The following is a 19,800-nucleotide window of genomic DNA, read 5'->3' on the forward strand; positions in this document are numbered from 1 at the left end:
CACTGTACTAATGAACAGTATATATTTAAATTGCACATTTTTTATTTGAAAGCCAGACAATTTTGTATCATCAAGTTTTTGAGCCATTTTTAGTTGATGACAATGTTTATAATCTTTATAATCTATACTGGCACAAAAACCATGGGTACAAAAAAGTACTTTCACTGAAAGGTACTTTTTTGAACCTTAATATAAGGTACAGCCCCAGCGACAAGCTTTGTACTCTTTTAAGTACAAATCTGTACTTATATTTCTTAGAGTGTAAGAAACATTTGCTTACCATATTGACAGATTACTTAGCTTATTTGTTGTCTAGTTTTTTCCAACAGATTTTTTTACAGTGCAAATGTTTAATGAAAATCAAAGAAAAAAAATTATTATAATTTTCTATTGGTCCAAATATCATGAAATATCGGTACAATTTAAAAAAACAACTGCCAGATTCATTTTAGATTCATGGATAAATTATGGATGGAATTATTTTGGCTGCTCATTAGTGTGTGAAGAGTGGCCATATATGGCTGCATATAGTTTGAGAACCCCGACCATAGAGAAATCATGGTATAATAACATAGTATAGTGTGTTCAAACCCAGTCACACTCTGTTTACTGCTCACTTCCTGTTTGTACAGTAGTGTGCAGGAAACTACTGTAAGTAATATTCTAGACACCATTTTCTGTATTTAGCAACAAAATAAAGAAAACCTGCTATAAGTTTTGAATCAACAAGTATTTTGTTCTTCTTTCTAGATGCTGGAAGAAACAACACACCAAAAAAGACTCTTTTCTGCCATTTCTGCACTTTTTAAGAGTACAGAAATTACAAACAATGTATGTTTTGAATGTTTCCCAAAATATTGCACAATCCTTCAGCCTAACTAACATCTTTGGTGACTTCTTCCAATGAGGCCTCCACAGCTTACAGTTTACCTCAAGCACTAGCTGTAGGACTAACTTAAACATTTGTTAAACATCGTCACCCTCTCAGCACTTTTAAAAGCAGACCAAGACTTGTTATTGCACCTTGCTCTTTAGCATTAGCAAGCCTTTGAACAATGATGCCTGCTCAGTGTAACAAAGACCTATTCAATATATATCCAGATATAGATAAGTCATGATGTGTATGAATGGGGACAATTATAACCCAGACTAAAAGCGGTTTGAGCTTGAGAAGCTATTTGTTTTATTCTTTTTTTTTGTTTTTGTTTCCCTGCCGTTTTGAAAGTAGTCAGATTGTGCTAATCACTGCTAGTCGCTAGCATTTTGTGTTTTGTGTTAGCCACCTACCATCAAGGTTGAAGCTCAAGCGCAACAAATTATGCAACATTAATAAGGTTATTAATAAGGTTAATTTCTCAGAAAAGTCTAGTACTGACTGAAGATAAGTTTTTTTTGATAAGTTAATGACATGAAATTCAAACATAGCACTGATGCTGAAACACAAAATAGTAGCTTTTACCCGTCCAGTTTGCAGCAAACTAATTTCAACACTATTTTGTTCTGTGCTTAAAACAAACAAAAACTTCTGCTGTGCAAGAGAAAGTATCCTGAGAATGAATGATAGAATGTGTGTGTCATGACTGGGTGTGCAAATGTGTGTGTGTGTGTGTGTAAGTGTAAATGTGTGATGTTAAATAGGTGCTGTGTTCCTGGAAAGAAAATGGTGAAAATATGATGCCTGTTTCAAAAGGAAGTGACTTTTCCACGCACACACAAACAAAGATTAACCTACACACTTTTTAAATATAAGATACTTAGTTGCCTAACTATAGTACCTGCTAACCTGAGTGCCTCCTTGTCAATTTTGAGTTTATGGATATTTTTTAATGTTTATATATCTTTTATATTGGTCATATACAGCCTCAGCTGTTACATTTCTAAAATCGCATATATACATTTCTATAATCGCATAAAAATGCTTTTGGGTTCATCATTTTAATGATTATTGTCACCTTACTAATTTTATAACTTTAAACAAACAAACAAAAATATAGTATATATAGTATCTGCATTTGCTGAAGACATTTAGCAATTAGAATGAGATGTAAAAAACACTAAAATAATGCCTTATGTTTATTGCTGTAGGATACATCAAAATGGATTGTGATCTATAAGCCTAGGTTCAGGTAAAAACAGGAAAAAGTGGTCCAAAGCAGGTAAAAGTGGTTAAATACATTTTTTTTGTACAAAATACTCTACTGTCACTTTTATATGTGCTACTAAAATCTGATAGACAACTATTTTTGTGACTTTTACATAAATTCAACTCGATATTCATCTTAGGAAGAAAGAAAAAATGGACAAAAGCAGTGAGGGAGGTTTTCAGTAGTGGGATTTTAAGGTAACAGACCTCAAATAAAATAAATATTTGCTGTGGCATCTTTGTTTACATGAAAAATATCTAAAGATAGGTCTAAATAGTCTTAAAAAAACAGATCTATCCACTTTATCTGCTGTGTGAGTAGGTAGTGCTCACTTTTATAGGTATTCAACCAAAGCAAGAGAATTTAAACACACAAACATTAATGCCAGACCAAGTTTGGCACCCAGGTTAGCTCAATATTGCATTATGATATCACTTAAAGCTATCACTTCAAACTACAGTATGAAACAAATAATCCTAGTTCAAGTTTTTCTACAGGAAGGCCATCCAGTCGCAACAGTCATGGACGTGTAGCTTGCCTGCCCTTGACTAAAGCACAACACTACATCGGCGGGGTCCAACGTTCATATGGCACTTGCTTTTCTGTGCGTCTTTCAACCGAAGCTGGAGCTAAAGGGACAGGCTGGATCTACGTTGAAAGAAGGTCTCTAGAGGTGAAGGTCAAGGGGGTCTGAGATCATATCTCTGACTCTCTGTGGTATGGTCTCTGGTCAACGTTCAGGTTGGTTGACAGGGTTTCCAGCTCCGCTCCCCTGTCCCCCCTCCTGTCTTCCTGCTCCTCTTCCTCCTCCTCCCTGCTAATGAAGGCCAGCTCGTTCTCGTAGCAAAAGTTAGCGCTGGAGTGCACAGATTTGCTCTCCTCCATGTCTTTGGCACTGCAGCGTGGCGTGGAGGGAACCTCGTAAGTCTTGTGGAAGTGTGTGAAGTCCACCTTGTAGTGGTTCTTCTCCTCAAACACCACCGGCTCAAAGCGATGGCCCCACAAGATTTCGCTGGCCAGGTAAGAACTGCGCACCTGAGCCGTCATCGCCGTGGCTTCGACCATGCCCTCTAGGATCACCACGATCTCAAAGTCTGAAGTTTCCAGATCCTGCTTGCTGATTCCAAAGAGAGGGCTCTCCTCGTTGATTTCGTGGATGATGGTAAGGGGCGAGACGAGGAAGATGCGGTCCAGGCCGAGGTCGTATCCTACGTTGATGTCGATTTGATCAAGCGGGATGTACTCGCCTTCCTCTGTCATTCTTGGCTTGATCAGCTGCGCCCGCACATGTGCTTCAACAATGTGGCTTTTCCGCAGGTTACCCACTCGCCACATCAGGCAGAGCTTCCCATCCCGCATGGCGATCACGGCATTCTGGGAGAAGAGCAAGGTCTCTGCACGCTTCTTGGGTCGCGCCATTTTGGCCATGATGGCGCCAATCATGAAAGAGTCTATGATGCAGCCCAAAATTGACTGCAGCACCACCATAAACACAGCCATCGGGCACTCTTCCGTCACGCAGCGAAATCCATAACCGATAGTGGTCTGCGTTTCAACGGAGAACAGGAAGGCTGCTACGAAACTGTTGACCTGCATGACACAGGGCGTAAAGTCATCCTCTGCTTTTCTCTCCATGTCGCCGTGCATGATGGCGATTACCCAGAACGCGAAACCGAATGCCAGCCAAGACACGACGAAAGCAAGCGAAAACAGGACGAACATCCAGCGCCAGCGAATGTCCACGCAGGTCGTGAAGATGTCGGCCAGGTAGCGCTGCGACTGCTCCTCCATGTGCGCAAAGCTGACGTTGCACTGGCCGGTCTTGTTGACGAAGCGGCTGCGCGCCTTCCGCCTTGTCTGGATCTTGCCGTTCCCGAAACCGTTGCCGAGGGCGGGCATGTTGCCGTGGCGATGCACGTCCTCCTCCGACGATGACACAACGCTGTACCGGTGGGACTTGCCCACGCTCATGCCACTCTGCTCGATCAGGACAAACCAGTGGATGGAATGCCAGGCCGCACTGTCTCGTCACCGGTCACCGGACAGGACAGAAGGACCTGAGACAGAGTGAAAGATAAGGTCAGCTCTGACATCTTATAAATATCTTTATGAATATTTTACTCTTTACATTTAGACTGGAAGTGCTTGAGGTCAGTTTAGGGATCCTGCAATGTGATTCATTAGTATAGTTGTGAACGTATTGTCTGTTAGAGCTACTGTGATACACGGTATCTGTTTATTGGTGAAACAAATCTTTCCCATGAATCAATGCATCAGTGACCATTTTAGAAAACCTTCAATCAGCCATTCACATCTTCAAGCACTTTTTATCCATCAAGCAAAGAATAACAGAAAGCTGCATTTCAATTTGCTCCCTCTCACACAAATAGTATTTTACAATACTGTGAGCCATTTATGTGTTTTGTGTCCGCAGCATATTTGATTAAAGATGATACAAACAGTGTGTAACAATTCATTTTCCACAATTTTGAATGTTAACCCTCACTTTAAAGTACTTTTTGGATGTTTTATACAGTTTTCTTTAACGTGACTGTGTTAAGCTGCCTGGTTAAGTCGAATGTTTGCCTTAAGTGATTTAAGTTGCTAATAAAACACTGAATTTAAGGGGTTTTCAAGCTTTTGGCTCCTGTGTCCCCCCCTACAGTTGCGGAGCACAATTAAGCACATTTTACATTACCATTACTACCGTAAATACAAATCATTCTTTGAGTTCTCCCTCATTGACAGCTGTACACACATTTGTTGCCCAGCTGAGAAATACAGAAGAGGAATCTGAAAGGAAAGAAACACGTGGACTCGGTGGCGGTAGAGTAATATTACAGGATTTACTCAGATATGACTCAGGTAACGCAGAGTTAGCATGTTTTAATTAGCAAGCATGATGAGAGTTATCTTGACAACTTAATTATCAGGTTAACAGGACGGTACAATGCTCACATCTGCAATGTAATCGTTCTGTGTAAAGAGACATACTGGCTCTGCTTACACTATGTAAAAAAGGTTTCCAGACTTATTTCTCTGAAATTTTGTTAGGCCAGTTAATTCAACAGCTACTAAAAAAAAGTGTTGCTTGCAAACCAATTTAATTGTATTCTGAAAAATTATATTTCTATGATTTCTAAACTTCTTAACACTTACATTACTATTTAATTAACCATAGACAACCTCCGGATTATGTAAATGCACTGCATTGAAAACACACTTTCGAACATACAACTGCACTTTCTAACAAAATCTATAACTTATCTGATTTAAACCAAATTAATTTGTGAAGTTCTATTTCTATATTATTCAGAAATTATGCAAAAGCAGTTTGGATCTACAAACTGACACCTGTACTCAAGACGGAATAATAGAAGAAGATCAATATAAAAATATTTTATACACTTCAGAGCATTTCTATTGGTCTGTTCACCCTGAAATTCTGATATAATGTAATAATGAGACACGGAGATTTTAAATAAGGGTGATATATTTGTATTCCTATAGATTGTAAATGTTTTATATATAACTCTGGAAATAATTAAGAGACCACTTCAGTTTCTGAATCAGTTTTTCTGATTTTGCTATTTACAGGTATATGTTTGAATAAAATGAACATTGTTATTTTATTTCATAAACTACAGACAACACTTCTCCCAAATTCCAAATAAAAACATTTATTTGCAGAAAATGAGAAATGGCTGAAATAACAAAAAATGATGCAGAGCTTTCAGACCTTAAATAATGCAAAGAGTTCAGGAATTAATATTTGTTGGAATAATCCTGGTTTTTAATCACAGTTTACATGCATCTTGGCATATTCTTCTCCACCAGTTATACACACTGCTTTTGCAAAAATTCAAGCAGTTCAGCTTGGTTTGATGGCTTGTGATCATCCATCTTCCTCTTGATTATATTCAAGACGTTTTCAGTTTGGTAAAATCAAAGAAACTCATAATTTTTAAATGGTCTCTTATTTTATCCAGGGCTATATATATATATATATATATATATATATATATATATATATATATATATATATATATATATATATATATATATATATATATAGTGTACTAGAACAATCTAAAGTAATAATTCTGCATGTTTTCCTGTATAGCTGTAATGCTTTAATGTCTTTGAGATTAAATTTACAATGTAAAAAATCATAAAAAAAGAAAGAAAACAGATTAAATGAGAACAGGTGTGTGCAAACTTTACTGTATTGCCCCAAAATATAATTGTGATTAATTGCGAAAAAGTGTTATATTTTCATTTTAAGTAAATTTTATAAAACTGGTATAATTGTTATATATTGAGTAATGAACTTTTGTCAGTTTAGAATATTTAGACAACAGTATTGTAATATGAAAAATGTTTAAATACATAACAAAACAAAGGAATATTAAGTGCTCAGCCTGAGAGAAAAATAAAACCTTATTCTGTATAAAATCTTTACCAAATATTCATATTTTTTATGTTTTATGTGTCACAACTTCTACAAAGAGCAAACAAGAAAACACATGCAGATATACACAATAGGAAATGCAGTACTGAGATCATGTCCATATAAATTACTATAAGTAATTATCATGACAGATATATATTCTGATGAATAGATATGGTCTGATATTCTGTTGTATTCTATTCTGTTTAATACAAGCTAAATTGCCTGATTAACACAAAAAAAAAATCACAATCAACAGCTCTAATTTTAAAAGGTGTTTGTAATATAAATAAACGCTCCTGTTTAGTGGAGTAGAGTATTTGTGGGTGAAAGTGATTCATTTTCGTGCTCCAGACTGCTGTATATTTTTACAATCTTTTAATTGGGAGAACCAAAGCGAAGTGGGACTGAAATGGAAAGTTGGCAGCAGATGCTGCAGTGCTGTGTTATATATGTAGTGATGAAGGCAGATTTAGTGAAGTGTTAGTGATTGTGTTACTCTTCTGCTCTGGGATTGTGTGCGCAAGTGTTACTCTGTGTCTCTGCATGTGTGTGTGTGTGTGTGTGTCCTCATGTGTGGCAGCAGATGTAGCTAATTAAAGTAATTTCACACTTTTACTGTGAAACTCTGATCCACATCTCACTTCTGCACAGAGAGAGAGAGAGAGCAGCACACACAACTGATGGCTCTGGTGGGAGTGGGGGTTAAACTTCAGCTTATGATGATCTCTCATCTTCATAATCATTATCATCATCATCATCCTCAGTATCTCTTTTTATTTTATTTATTATAGTTCTATTATCTGAATGCTGTGTCATTTTCCAGATCCCCCCTGTATTGGGAGCCGCCGGTGGGGTCCGGATTTAGGCTTCCAGACCCAGCCTGACTCAAGTGATCTGTCTTTCTAATAATAGACGCCTGTCTCCCTCCCTACGCGCACACACACACACACACACACATACACTCACACACACACACACACACTTCCAAGGATCTCTGCTCTAAGACATACTGTACTCCCGCAGAGAGTCATCAGAAGACACACACGCACACACACATAACGACACAGACACACACACACACACACACTTGAGGAGCGGGTAGTGATAGGTGCTGCTAAATCAGTGAGTGTGAATAGCTGAGAAGCTTCAGATCAGATGAAAGTGATAATGAGAAAAACACAACGTATCATTTAACACACACACACACACACACATATACACACAGTGCTGAGGAATAAAAGAATGAGATGAGAAGAAATGGAGGGATATAGAGGTTACCATGGAAACCTGTCTGGTAGAGGTTGTGTGTGTGTGTGTGTGTGTGTGTGTGTGTGTGTGTGTGTGTGTGTGTGTGTGTGTGTGTGTGTGTGTGTGTGTGTATGTGTGTGTGTCTTTGAGGGGTGACTGCCGGCTTCATGCAGTGGTATTTTAGTCATCCTCCAGGTGGCCAATCACTCAGAAATAGAGAGAAAGAGAGAGAAGAAGAGAGAGTGAGGAGATAAATTGATAAAGAGAAAAAGAAAAAGAGATAGAGAGAGAGATTTGGCATATTAGGGGTTAATGAGGAGGAAAAAAAGTGAGAGGAAGTTTTTTTTTCTAGGCTGCGAGAAGAAGAAACACCTGTTACTGCAATAAAACTGCATGGTCACTGTTTCCCGAGGATATGTCAGGTAGTAAATGGCCTGATAGGACAGTCATAAGACAATCTGGATGTCTCTCTCTCTCTCTATACATATATATTTATCTCTCTCTCTCTCTATAATACACAAACACATTGAACCCTGTCACCGTCTCTCTGCCATCTCCGACTTGTTTGTGTCAAAAAAGCACTCCAGTACCAAGAACCAGCCAGTTCCTTCTTCCCTCAGGCCATCAGGCTGCTGAACAGCCAGTAGTAGTGTATCAGTCCAGTCTATCGCAACTCATCTCAGCCGTCTCATCGCACAAGATCTCATCATACGCATACCACCCTACTCACCCTATCACACATATCTGTGGTTTCACATCTATCCAGTCTCCATATGTTAATAATAATGTAAAAATCTTTTTGTTAAGAAGTATACCTTTGGAATATAATCAAGAGGAAGACGGAGGATCACAAGCCCTCAAACCAATCTGAACTGCTTGAATTTTTGCACCAGGAGTGGCATAAAGTTATCCAAAAGCAGTGTGTAAGACCGGTGAAGGAGGACATGCCAAGATGCATGGAAACTGTGATTACAAACCAGGGTTATTCCACCAAATATTATTTTCTGAACTTTATGAATATGAACTTTTTTTTTGCATTATTTGAGATCTGAAAGCTCTGCATCTTTTTTGTTATTTCAGCCATTTCTCTTTTTTTTTTTTTTTGCAAATAAATGCTCTAAATGACAATATTTCTTTATTTGGAATTTGGGAGAAATGTTGTGTGTAGTTTGTAGAATAAAACAACAATGTTAATTTTACTCAAACATAAACCTTTAAATAGCAAAATCAGAGAAACTGATTCAGAAACTAAAGTGGTCTCTTAATTTTTTTCCAGAACTGTATATAATAACTACAGGTATATATTAGGGCTGTAAAATCAGTGCTTTCATTTCAATTAGTTAATCACAAATAATATGAATGATGTAATAATGCAGATTGATAGCCTTTCTTGGTGCTCTTTAAATTTTCTTGCCATAATATAATTTTTTTATATAAAAAAACATAAAAGCCTTAGATGTATCAAAGTGTACTTATCTGGTCAAAATAAAATATTAACAGGTCTATGCATGGAAGTGACATAACATGAATCTCCAAATCCAACTGTTGTGTCATCCTTTTAAAGAAACATCACCATAACCAGAAAAACACCAATTTAAAACACTTAAAACTGTTACATAACATTCTTGACCAGTCAGTGTCACATACCTACTATTTTTTTCATCAAACAGCAACTTTAAATACTTATTAAATGCATTCTTCAACATATTATGGAAACTATGGAATTTAACATATACAGTTCTGGAAAAATTAAGAGACCACTTCAGTTTCTGAATCAGTTTCTCTGGTTTTGCTATTTATAGGTAAATGTTTGAGTAAAATGAGCATTTTTGTTTTATTCTATAAACTACAGACATTTCTCCCAAATTCCAAATAAAAATATTGTAATTTAGAGCATTTATTTGCAGAAAATGAGAAATGGCAGAAATAAAAAAAAGATGCAGATCTTTCAGACCTCAAATAATGCAAAGAAAACAAGTTCTTATTCATAAAGTTTTAAGAGTTCAGAAATCAATATTTGGTGGAATAACCCTGGTTCACATTTTTTAGCTCATGGAAGTGAGGGGTATTTTACCTTGCTAGTCACAGTCAGTGCTTCTGCTCTTGTCGTTGAGGCCGGAAAACATTAGAACATGCAGAAAATATTTAATAGGAGAAGCAGAGGTAATTTGAATCAAAGTTATTAGAAAGACTTTGAGGCATCCTAATCAAGCTCCTGTAGACTAAGCAGTTGCTATCTCCGGTGGAGTGTAGATTTGATCGGTCCAGAGGATGAGGACAGACTTACGTAACAGCTTTCTGAGAAGCACGTGGAACTCTGAGCCCCTGAGTTCAGATCATAACACAACTCAGATACTGCAGCTAAAATTCTGCAACCGCCAAATCCTGAGAAATGTCCTTCCCTAAAATGTGTCCTTTTAACAGCTGTTGCTTTGTTAGTTGGCTTTGCAGAACAAATCAATGAACACTAAGTTTCCGGTTTATATTATGCACAGAAACATACCAACAAGTTTAAGCATTCCCATTTTCCACAAAGAAAAATATATTCTAAGACTAGGCTTAATACTGTTTTCAAATTATAAGACTCTCAGATTAGGTGTTTCGACCAAAAAATCACCTAAAAAACAATGAGAGGAAACAATACTCCAAAGGTCAAACTACTAAGGACAAGAGAAAAAAACATTTAGAGGAACCAACCTTTAAAACCTTTAAAAAAAGTTTCTGAGTGAAAAACTAAAAGGAACTCAAGAAAGATTGATGTTAAAACTCCGTAAGAACACATGGAAAAACTGCTAAATAACCAATACTAATAATAAAATTATGAAATTAAAAATGATGAATTAGAGCATTAGAAACTCTAGAGACTCTAATGGTAAAACTTTCTCATAATGCAGAAGAAACTATGAGAGGAACCAAGAAACAAAAACAGTCCCTGAGCCTAATGAAGAAACGTTAAGAGAACCCAAGACTTCTAAGGTTTAAGACACTGAACTTGAAGAAGAAACTCTGAGACAACCCAAGACTGTGGAAAGGAATGGAAAAACTTCATGATTTTATTAGAGAATACCCTAGAGGAACCAAGACTCTAAAGGAAATCTGCCTGATCTTAATAAAGAAACTCTGAGAGCAACTAAGGCTGTAAAGGTAAGCTGCCTAAGCTTGTTGACAAAACTCTAAGAGGAACTAAGACTCTACAGTATTAAGTCTTTGCACTTCATATATTTCTGACAGGAAGCACGACTTTAAACGTTAAAGTCAAACTTTAAAAGTTGAACTATCAAATCACAGAACTGGATGAAGAAATTCTGAGGGGAACCAAGACTCTAAAGGAAAGCTCTCTAAGATTGATGAGAAAACTCTGAAATGAACCAAGACTCTACAGTTTAAAGTCCCTGAGCTTCATGCACCTCTAAATGAATCATTACTCTATAGGTTAATGAGGAAACTCTGAGAAGAATCAAGGCTCAAAATAAAAACACAAGAAAAGGAACCAAAACTATTAAGGTTAAACTCCTTGAGTTTAATGAGGAAACACTGAGAGAACCCAACACACTAAAGGAAAACTCCACATGCTAAATTAAGAAACTCTGAGAGGAATTAATACTCTAAAAGAAACTCCCTGAGCTTGGCGAAGGAACTCTGAATGAAACCAAGACTCTAAATTAAAACTCTGTACAATATGAAGAAGATCCATTAACCATTAAACCAACACTTAGTGTAAAACTCTTTGAAAACTCTCAGAAGCTTGATTATTGAAAGCTTGATGAAAAAAGACTGAGTGGAAAGGATTTAAAAGGACAGTTCCACTGGGTTTTATCAGGGGAGTTATGCTATAAGTGATGCTAATTTACAAGTGCGATCCTATGCCGTTAAAGTTGTCAAAAAATCAGCGCAGACAACAGAACGCAGGCCAGTGTGGCGGATGGGACTCTGTTGGCTGAACATCCTGTTCTGTCCCCTCTCACTTTGTCAGTTTGTCTGCTTCGACGTTGTGAATGAAAAGGGACAGCTGTCATTTTAATATTCGCCCGCTCAGAGCACTGGTGCCCTACCGGCCCCGGACGAAAATATGGAAATCATGAATAGAAATGTAAATTACGACAGAATATGCTAATTGGGACAGGTACCTGAAAGACATCAGAAATTACTCTTCATTCCCCCCTCAATACCCCCCACCCCCCCACTAAAAATCTCCATAGCGACTGCGCCAAGAGTTCGTCTTGCTCCATCAGTTTCATTTAATAAACTTTATGAAGGAAGACTAATAACATCCTCACAGGATGTGCAGAGTTGCAACAGCCTCTTTTTTTTTGGCTGCACAGGGTGACCTGGACTAGTGTTTTAACCCAAACAGTGAAGGGAAAAATTATTTGCAGTTTATTTATTCTTTTTATTTATTTATTTATTTATTTATTTGTCTTTATGTCAGAATTAATAGATTCTAATGATTCATACTGTGAAGTTTTAAATTCTTTGATTCACTTAAAGTGACAGTCAATTTTGCGAATTTTGGGAATTTAGAGCCCTCTCTGGTGTGAATGTTCAATTGTCCAGAGCATGCGGAAAAGTACTTTTAATGCAGATTAATGTTAATGAACTGCTGTGTAAAAAATTCTGTGTTTTTGTGCATACTGTTTTGTTATTTTTTGTTTGTTTATGAAATTCTGTCCTGACTTAGAGAGCAATTCTATTCTAATTCTATTTTTTTAATTAATGCATTAATAGATTACATTAAGAGATTTCCGCAAAACAATTAATTAGAAGATTTAATCCCCTCCCAACTCAGGAACTCTACTGCTTTTAATTTAAAGGACAAAAAAAAATCTTAGGGACTGCTAATTTAAACAGTTTAGAGAGTTGTGTTTGATGAGCTTTGTATTGTATAGGTTGCCAAATATTTGACAAATTATACCAAATTTTAACGAATAAACACAGTTTATTGGGGTTCTAATGAAATGCCTGCGGCGTGCTTTGGTCAAAATACAAATTTCAATCTCTTTTCTTAATATTAAAGCCTCAAGCCCCTATCGTCCTGTCTAAACAGCCCTGTTTGAAAAGGCTGGGTTGAGTGCCTGTTACTTTAAATTATAAATGAGCCACAGATCATCCTAGCCATCACCTCCCACCTTTATAACTCCCCACTATTGGCTGTTTCAGGCCACTTTTGAGTATGTACGCATTTTTTTTTTTGAGTGTACGAATTGTAAAGTGAAATTTTTTTAACAGGATTTTAAGGGCAACATAAACTCTCACAATGCATCATAATTTAATATGTTACAAAGTAGGGATCCATTTCAAGTACAGCCACAGACTGGCTTGCTAAATTTTAGTTCACCTTCAGAGAGTACACTCTATCTCTGTTTTCATTCACAGGGGGAAGTTGTGCACAATTATGAAATGTTAGCAGAAGGAAATTTTGCAAAAACTAGTGTTTCCATTCACCACAGTTGGGAAATGTGAAATGTGGAAACTTTAAATGACGTATAGGCTAGACTAGTGGCAGCGCTGAAAATTTTAGATTTTAGCAGAAACATCTTTACATCCATTTACGTGGACTGTCTTTTTATGTCTGTCAGTTGGGAATCAATGGCCAACATAATAAGGATTGAAATGTCTGTGCCACCCCCAATAACCACCAACAAACATCTGGGAGCCCAAACACACCAGACAGTTCTGGAAGAGCAGTGCAAAGCCAGTTTTTTTAGACGAGTTTTGCATTCTGTATTTCAGAATGTGGTAAGCAACCTTTGAAAAGTTTTTGATAATTGTATCATGATTGGTATATTCTCAAGACCAGTCGTTTTGCTAGCTGATATTTGGTTTATACAAGCTGGACAATTATGAGGAGTATCCACCCCTTATTCTGGCACGTCCACTTCCAAAATTAATTTCTTCTGTGAATGTTGTAGTCAATTGAAGTAGCTACTGCGTGTAACTAGTTATGCTAACCCAGCATTTCAACAGGCTATTTACCATATTTTTTTCCCTATAAGGAGCACTGGATTATAAGGCACACTATGCATGAACATCTATTTTCTGGTCTGTTTTCATATATAAGGCACACCGACATATGAAGCGCATTATGCAACATTAGTAAGGAATAGAGGTGTCACCATGTTTTCCTTCTAATTCTGCTAGGTAAACAAAACTGTGCTTCTTAAAAAACATTTTCTTTTAAAGTCAAACGAGTGCTGGATGTTAATCTACACAGATTTCTCTCCTGAAAACTTCCATTTCCACTAAGACTGGGTGCAGCAGCATCAGCTAACTTTAGTGCTAGTAAATGCCGCCTGACAGCAAAAAAAAAACAAAACGGAGGAACCCTGAGTGTTCCGGTAAACCAGGCCGTTATTAGCTAGCGGTTCGTACCACGTAGCTTGTTTTAACACGATAAACATGCAGGATACAGTCCAATATATCGGCCTCTGAACGCTGAAAGAGCTATCTCTGTTAAAAGTTAGCGGCTAATGCTAAGGCTGCTACAGCAGTGCTAGCCAGTGTAAGCAGCCGACACCAAATCAATATTTGGAAAAAATAAATCATAAATGATTTATGATGATACAAGTACACCTTCTAGTGTGAAAAATATGGTAACTAACATAGATAAGCAGCTTTCAAACACAACAAGGTGAAACAGGAGAGCTGTGCGGCGCTAGCTCACTAGCTATCCTACCTTATATCCACTGCCTTCCAGAGAAAAGAAGCCGTGTCTGTGGTTGTAAGACCTAAATTCAACACATCCACTCATTCATTTGTGTGCTCTTACTTATCATTTTATGAAGGGGATACCAGTTTTAAAGCTTCAATCAAATGAGTTCAGTGCTGTGAGTCTGTTGGATAAGGTATTAGCTTTAGAGCTAATCTACAAGTGCAGGAGCATGGGGTGTGTGTGTAGCAAGTAAACCTCACAGCACAGTCGATTTGCCGGAGCTTCAGAACCGAGTCGTTTTTCTGGGTTAGGATATTCTGGTGTTGGTTTATACTCTATAAAACGGTAAGAGCATACGTATGGGCTTTTGGTTGAATGTGTTAACATATAGCTGTCAACAATGAACACAGCAGCAACAGCACTGTATAGAAATTTTAAGAGTTATTTATACAACACAGCTAGCTAGCTAACTAGCAAAAAACAAAGCCATTTCAGTAATTTCTTGAGTATATAATAAAACACTGAGAAAGTGAGAAGCTCTAAATATGTATTAATTAGCTAACCAGATAATTCATCAAGCTAATTAAATTAAATAAAATTCCTCAACACCCAAATATTTCTCTGTTGTGTTTAAAACCCTGATGTTTTTTAAGCAAACTTCTCCTTTTCTTTGAATTACTTTTAGTGACACACTGTAACTAACTCAGCTGGCACACAACCTACTGCTTTTTAATTTCGCACCAATTCTTGATTTTACCTGGGGGTATCCTTATGTTCTATTTGTTTTTCTGTTGTGTTTTTGAGATCAAATGTTGAATCAGATTGGTAGTGGTGGATAACTTTCTTTATACTCAGCTTTACTCCTAAAATTTATTGTAAACATAGTATTTTACATTTTTTGCTACTTTTTTTGTAGTTGTACAGTTGTTTATTCTCATAGATGTATATTTAGAGAGAGAGAGAAAAAAAATAAAATGTAAATTTTTTTCCTCTTTTATACAATTTTAAGCATCCCGAATGAGAGCTATGGTTTATTAAAGGTTGAACAAAGGTTGCCATATCAGCATTGATTCACTTTTTAATATCAACACCAAATCCAGTGTTGATTCAATCATAATATTAATGTTGATTAAAATATTATGCTACTTATTCTGTACATTTATTATCTCTAATGTGGGTGGGTGTAACCTATATCAGTGGTTCACTGCTGCGCTGGACAACAAGCAGAATAAGGTGGATAGGGAGAATTAATTAATTGGGAAACGTTTGATGTAAATGTGACAAGAGCTCATTGTTGTGTATATGATTCATGTTATCCAAAAACGAAATAAATATTGAAGTAGTATCTCTTATCTCTCATTACTAGATGCAACAGAGGAGTTTACAGCTTGGTTTTATTTCTAACCTTTGCACCTCATCCAGTCACAAAAAAAATCTATTTGTAATATTTGGCTTTTTTTAACGTCACTTTTTAATGCACTTTATTTTTTATTTAAGTTCTAATTGTATCCCATTTTCCCCAAAATTTGGAAGGATAATTACCCATCCCACGCTTTAGGACTCCCTCTATCACTAGCAATGACCCCATCACTATGAGGTTGAAGGCAAACACCTGCTTTTTGCCTTCTATTCGAACTTGTGCAAATTATCACAAGGTAGCTAGCGCACTCAGAGGACAGTGCAGTGACCCAGCTCTGATACATCAACTAACAGATGCCTGTTCTGACAAGTACCATACTATGAGTGATGTGGTGATAAGGGTTTGCCTTCTGCCCACCCAAGGAGAGAGCAAGGCTAATTGAGATACTCTCTCAGACTTCGGCTGCTGATGGCATTGTACATGGCTGAGGAGTCGAACCAGCGATTCTCGGATCATAGTGGCAACACCTTTTTTTAAAATTTGCAAAAACCTGGTGGAAGGAAAACACAAGTAACATATGCTGATGTGGTTCTCTGATGCCGGATGATCTCCAGAGCCGCTCATCAATCAGACAGATGCCTTCCACGAGAAAGGGTCTTATGGTCTCAGGAGGATGCGTGATGTGTGTACCCCTCCTTTTAGGTAGGGGGCGGAGTCACGCGTGACTTTGTTGTTATACTTGGTCTCTGTCTGCATTACGCAATAGGATTCAACCCACTGTCTAACTGCCCATTGGCGGTCCGGATGCATGATATAAAACTCACTTTTTTTTTTATCAGTCTCTCATTTGCTCTCTCTCTTTTTATTTTCCATAGCTGTTGTCTGTTCTACCTTCTGTTCTTAAGATTCCATCTACTGAAATCAGGATCAATATACAGTTATGACACGATTAGGTTTAATTTTCTGCGTCAAATTTTAGGAGCTGTGGTACAGTTTCCACACCCTGTACACACCATGCGACCTGCCCTTTCAAACTCTGCCTTTTTGAAGGGTAATGGTATGTGTTATAATGGTTAGAAAGCCAAGGCAGATCTGAGCAATGCATTTGTTTAACTTGATCTCTGTTTTTTAACCTAGGAAACCAAATACAAACTAAAAATGTTGTAATATTTCACAGTTGCGGAGTTGGTGAGCACACCAGATACTCAAATGTATGTGCACCTGCACTGAAAAAATAGTTATTAATATCATCACTGTCAAATCAAAATCTTCACTTTTGCTGGATTTGACATTTTCCACATTCTTCATTGTTCATTATTATATTGTATCAGAACTTTGTGATTATTATACCAGATAAATGGTCCAACATGACTTGGAAAAAATCATACATTTTTAATAATTAATAATTTTATATTCAATTTCACTTAAAGTTAAAAAGGTTTTGCCTTATGCTGTCAAGATTTGTTCTTGTCAGGTCAAGTTCGGCTTTTTCTAATACATGATATACAGCTCTGGAAAAAGAATAAGAGAGAACTTAAAATTTAGAGTTTCTTTGATTTTACCAAGTTGAAATCAAGAGGAAGATGGATGATCACAAGCCATCAAACCAAGCTGAACTGTTTGAATTTTTGCACCAGGAGTGGCAGGAAGTTATCCAAAAGCAGTGTGTAAGACTGGTGGAGGAGAACATGTCAAGATGCATGAAAACTGTAATATTCACCAAATATTGTTTTCTTTGCATTATTTGAGGTCTGAAAGCTCTGCTTTTTTGTTATTTCAGCCACTTCTCATTTTTTGCAAATAAATGCTCTAAATGACAATATTTATATTTGGAATTTGGGAGACATGTTGTCTGAAGTTTATAGATTAAAACAACAATGTTCATTTTATTCAAACATAAACCTATAAATAGCAAAATAAGAGAAACTGGTTCAGCAACTGAAGTGGTCTCTTAATTTGTTCCAAAGCTGTACATTTGACACAAGTTAAAGCTTTTACAGTGTTGGATTATACATGTATGTACTAATGTTAATGCATGTAAAAAAACATAATTTTAGACTTAAAATATTTGATCAGCTAAAAAAGCTCAGGTTTATTGGACTGTTAATAACCTTAAAGCACAAAAAACCTTTTCCTATTAAACCCTAGCTTTTTTAAACTGTGAATAATCCTAAATAATTAACAATCGTGAATAAACTACTCGGTAACTGTTTGGTATAGCATTTCTTGTGGAGTCCCACTGGGTTCTATTTTAGGAGCTATGAAACAGATGTTAATTATGACAGTGATGTAATTACCCAAGTGAAGAAGTGTGGGCTTGCACGCAGGGTCTAAAGGTTTAAAGAACAGGACTTTCCATTGCATTTACTGAACTTCAAATTCAAATATGGTTAAAATAGGGTTAATCTGCTACTCTGTTAATTTAACTTTCATATTTATTCATCACACTCTTACACAACTTACGCAGGGTATACAACAGAGGCAGAGGATTTTAACCCGAGTGTTAAAGCAATATCATGACTTTTGGCTTGAGATGATCATTAAATCCATTAATAAATAAATAAATAATTAAATAAATAAGACACACTTGAAAAGAACAGGCTGTGTCACTCTCAGGGAGGGGTTTGCACAAGATGCTGGGTGTATGCGTGTGTGTGTGGACAGCTGAGCACTTCAAACAGCACTTTTCATACGCCACTCTGAACATGCAGCGTGACAGCCTTTATATGATCCTAATGATCACACACACACACACACACACACACACACACACACACACACACACACACACACACACACACACACACACACACACATATACCACTACAGTACATATCATATCCAAAAACAAGTCACCGGTTCAGCTCAGTGCATGCCTACAGGTTGCAGCAGATGATATTGGATCTAACAGCAATAAAAAGCAATGAAAACCTAAAAAAGAGCTACTAAAAGACAAAACCAGCATGTGCTTACCTTTTTTTGCCCACCTGTATGTCAGTGTGTGTGTGTGTGTGTGTGTGTGTGTGTGTGTGTGTGTGTGTACAGATGGTAGAGAAGCTTCTTTTTTTTCCTCCTTTTTTATTTCTCCCTCTCTGCAAATTGTCAAGTCAAAGCATGGTTCCTCTGTGTTCCTCAAGGGTTCCTCTGTGGGTAGAACCACTTCTTTAAAGTCAGAGAGATCCTATGGTGGTCCTGCAAGGTCCTCATCCTCAACGGTGCCCACACACACATACACACACAGACACACACACACACACTCAACAGACAAACACAGGTAAAGAGAGGTCTTCAGTGATGAGCGTGGTGAAGTAGAATCCCCCCTATAAGCTTGCAGTACAAATGTTCCAGTAATGTTCCCTCAGTGTTGGTCTGGTGTTGTGCTAATGCACAGTTAAGCTGTGATGAGGCTTCAGGATTTCTTGTGATCTTCTCCTCTCCACTGTTTCAGCAGTACGACCAGTGGGTCTCTCTCTCTCTCTCTCTCTCTCTCTCTCCCTCTCTATTTTGCTCCTGTCTGTTATCTGATCCAGTGCTTCAGTTTTTTCACAGCCTCTCTCTCTCTTTTCCTCACTCCCTCTCTTTCTTTCTCTCTCTCTCTTTCTCTCTCTCTCTCTCACACACACACACTGTTGCAGACTTCCCAACAGCCCCCCTCCTCTCTCTCTCTCTCTCTCTCTCTCTCTCTCTCTCTCTCTTTTTCTCTCTCTCTCTCCTGCTCTCTGAAGTTGGCATTTGCAGGCACCGGCCTCATATGGATGCCACCACTTGAAATCACAGCAGTTTATGCAATTCCAGTGACTAAGTAACAGTCATCATCTGCAGGATGGATTTACCTGCCACTCTGAATAAACCCAAGTGTCGGTAGATGAGCTTTCACTTTTCGCTATGTGAAAAAAGTGTAAATTTGGATTATTGTAGACTGGCATTCAATAATGGCTTCAAAAAT

General features: G+C 37.3%; 1 protein-coding gene across 2 annotated transcripts; it reads right to left on the reverse strand.

The window, feature by feature from the left end:
* Nucleotides 1–1,900: 1,900 nt before the first annotated feature.
* kcnj12b (potassium inwardly rectifying channel subfamily J member 12b) lies at nucleotides 1,901–19,349 on the reverse strand. 2 transcript variants are annotated; one of them, XM_022672412.2, is made up of 2 exons: nucleotides 18,828–19,349; nucleotides 1,901–4,201 (listed from the first exon to the last, which is right to left on the reverse strand). In XM_022672412.2, the coding sequence occupies exon 2, from the start codon at nucleotides 4,113–4,115 to the stop codon at nucleotides 2,841–2,843; it is 1,275 nt and encodes a 424-aa protein (XP_022528133.1). In that variant the 5' UTR covers nucleotides 4,116–4,201; nucleotides 18,828–19,349; the 3' UTR covers nucleotides 1,901–2,840. The 2 variants fall into 2 exon arrangements, with proteins under 2 accessions (XP_022528133.1, XP_007256355.2); XM_007256293.4 differs by lacking the exon at nucleotides 18,828–19,349 and adding an exon at nucleotides 9,920–10,169.
* Nucleotides 19,350–19,800: the final 451 nt, after the last annotated feature.

Source organism: Astyanax mexicanus, chromosome 19, assembly GCF_023375975.1.
Source record: "Astyanax mexicanus isolate ESR-SI-001 chromosome 19, AstMex3_surface, whole genome shotgun sequence".
NCBI classification, from domain to species: Eukaryota; Metazoa; Chordata; class Actinopteri; order Characiformes; family Acestrorhamphidae; genus Astyanax; species Astyanax mexicanus.

Excerpts from the sequence above, each read along its gene's own strand:
- kcnj12b (XM_022672412.2), bottom strand. The coding sequence starts at position 4,115 with ATGAGCGTGGGCAAGTCCCACCGGTACAGCGTTGTGTCATCGTCGGAG.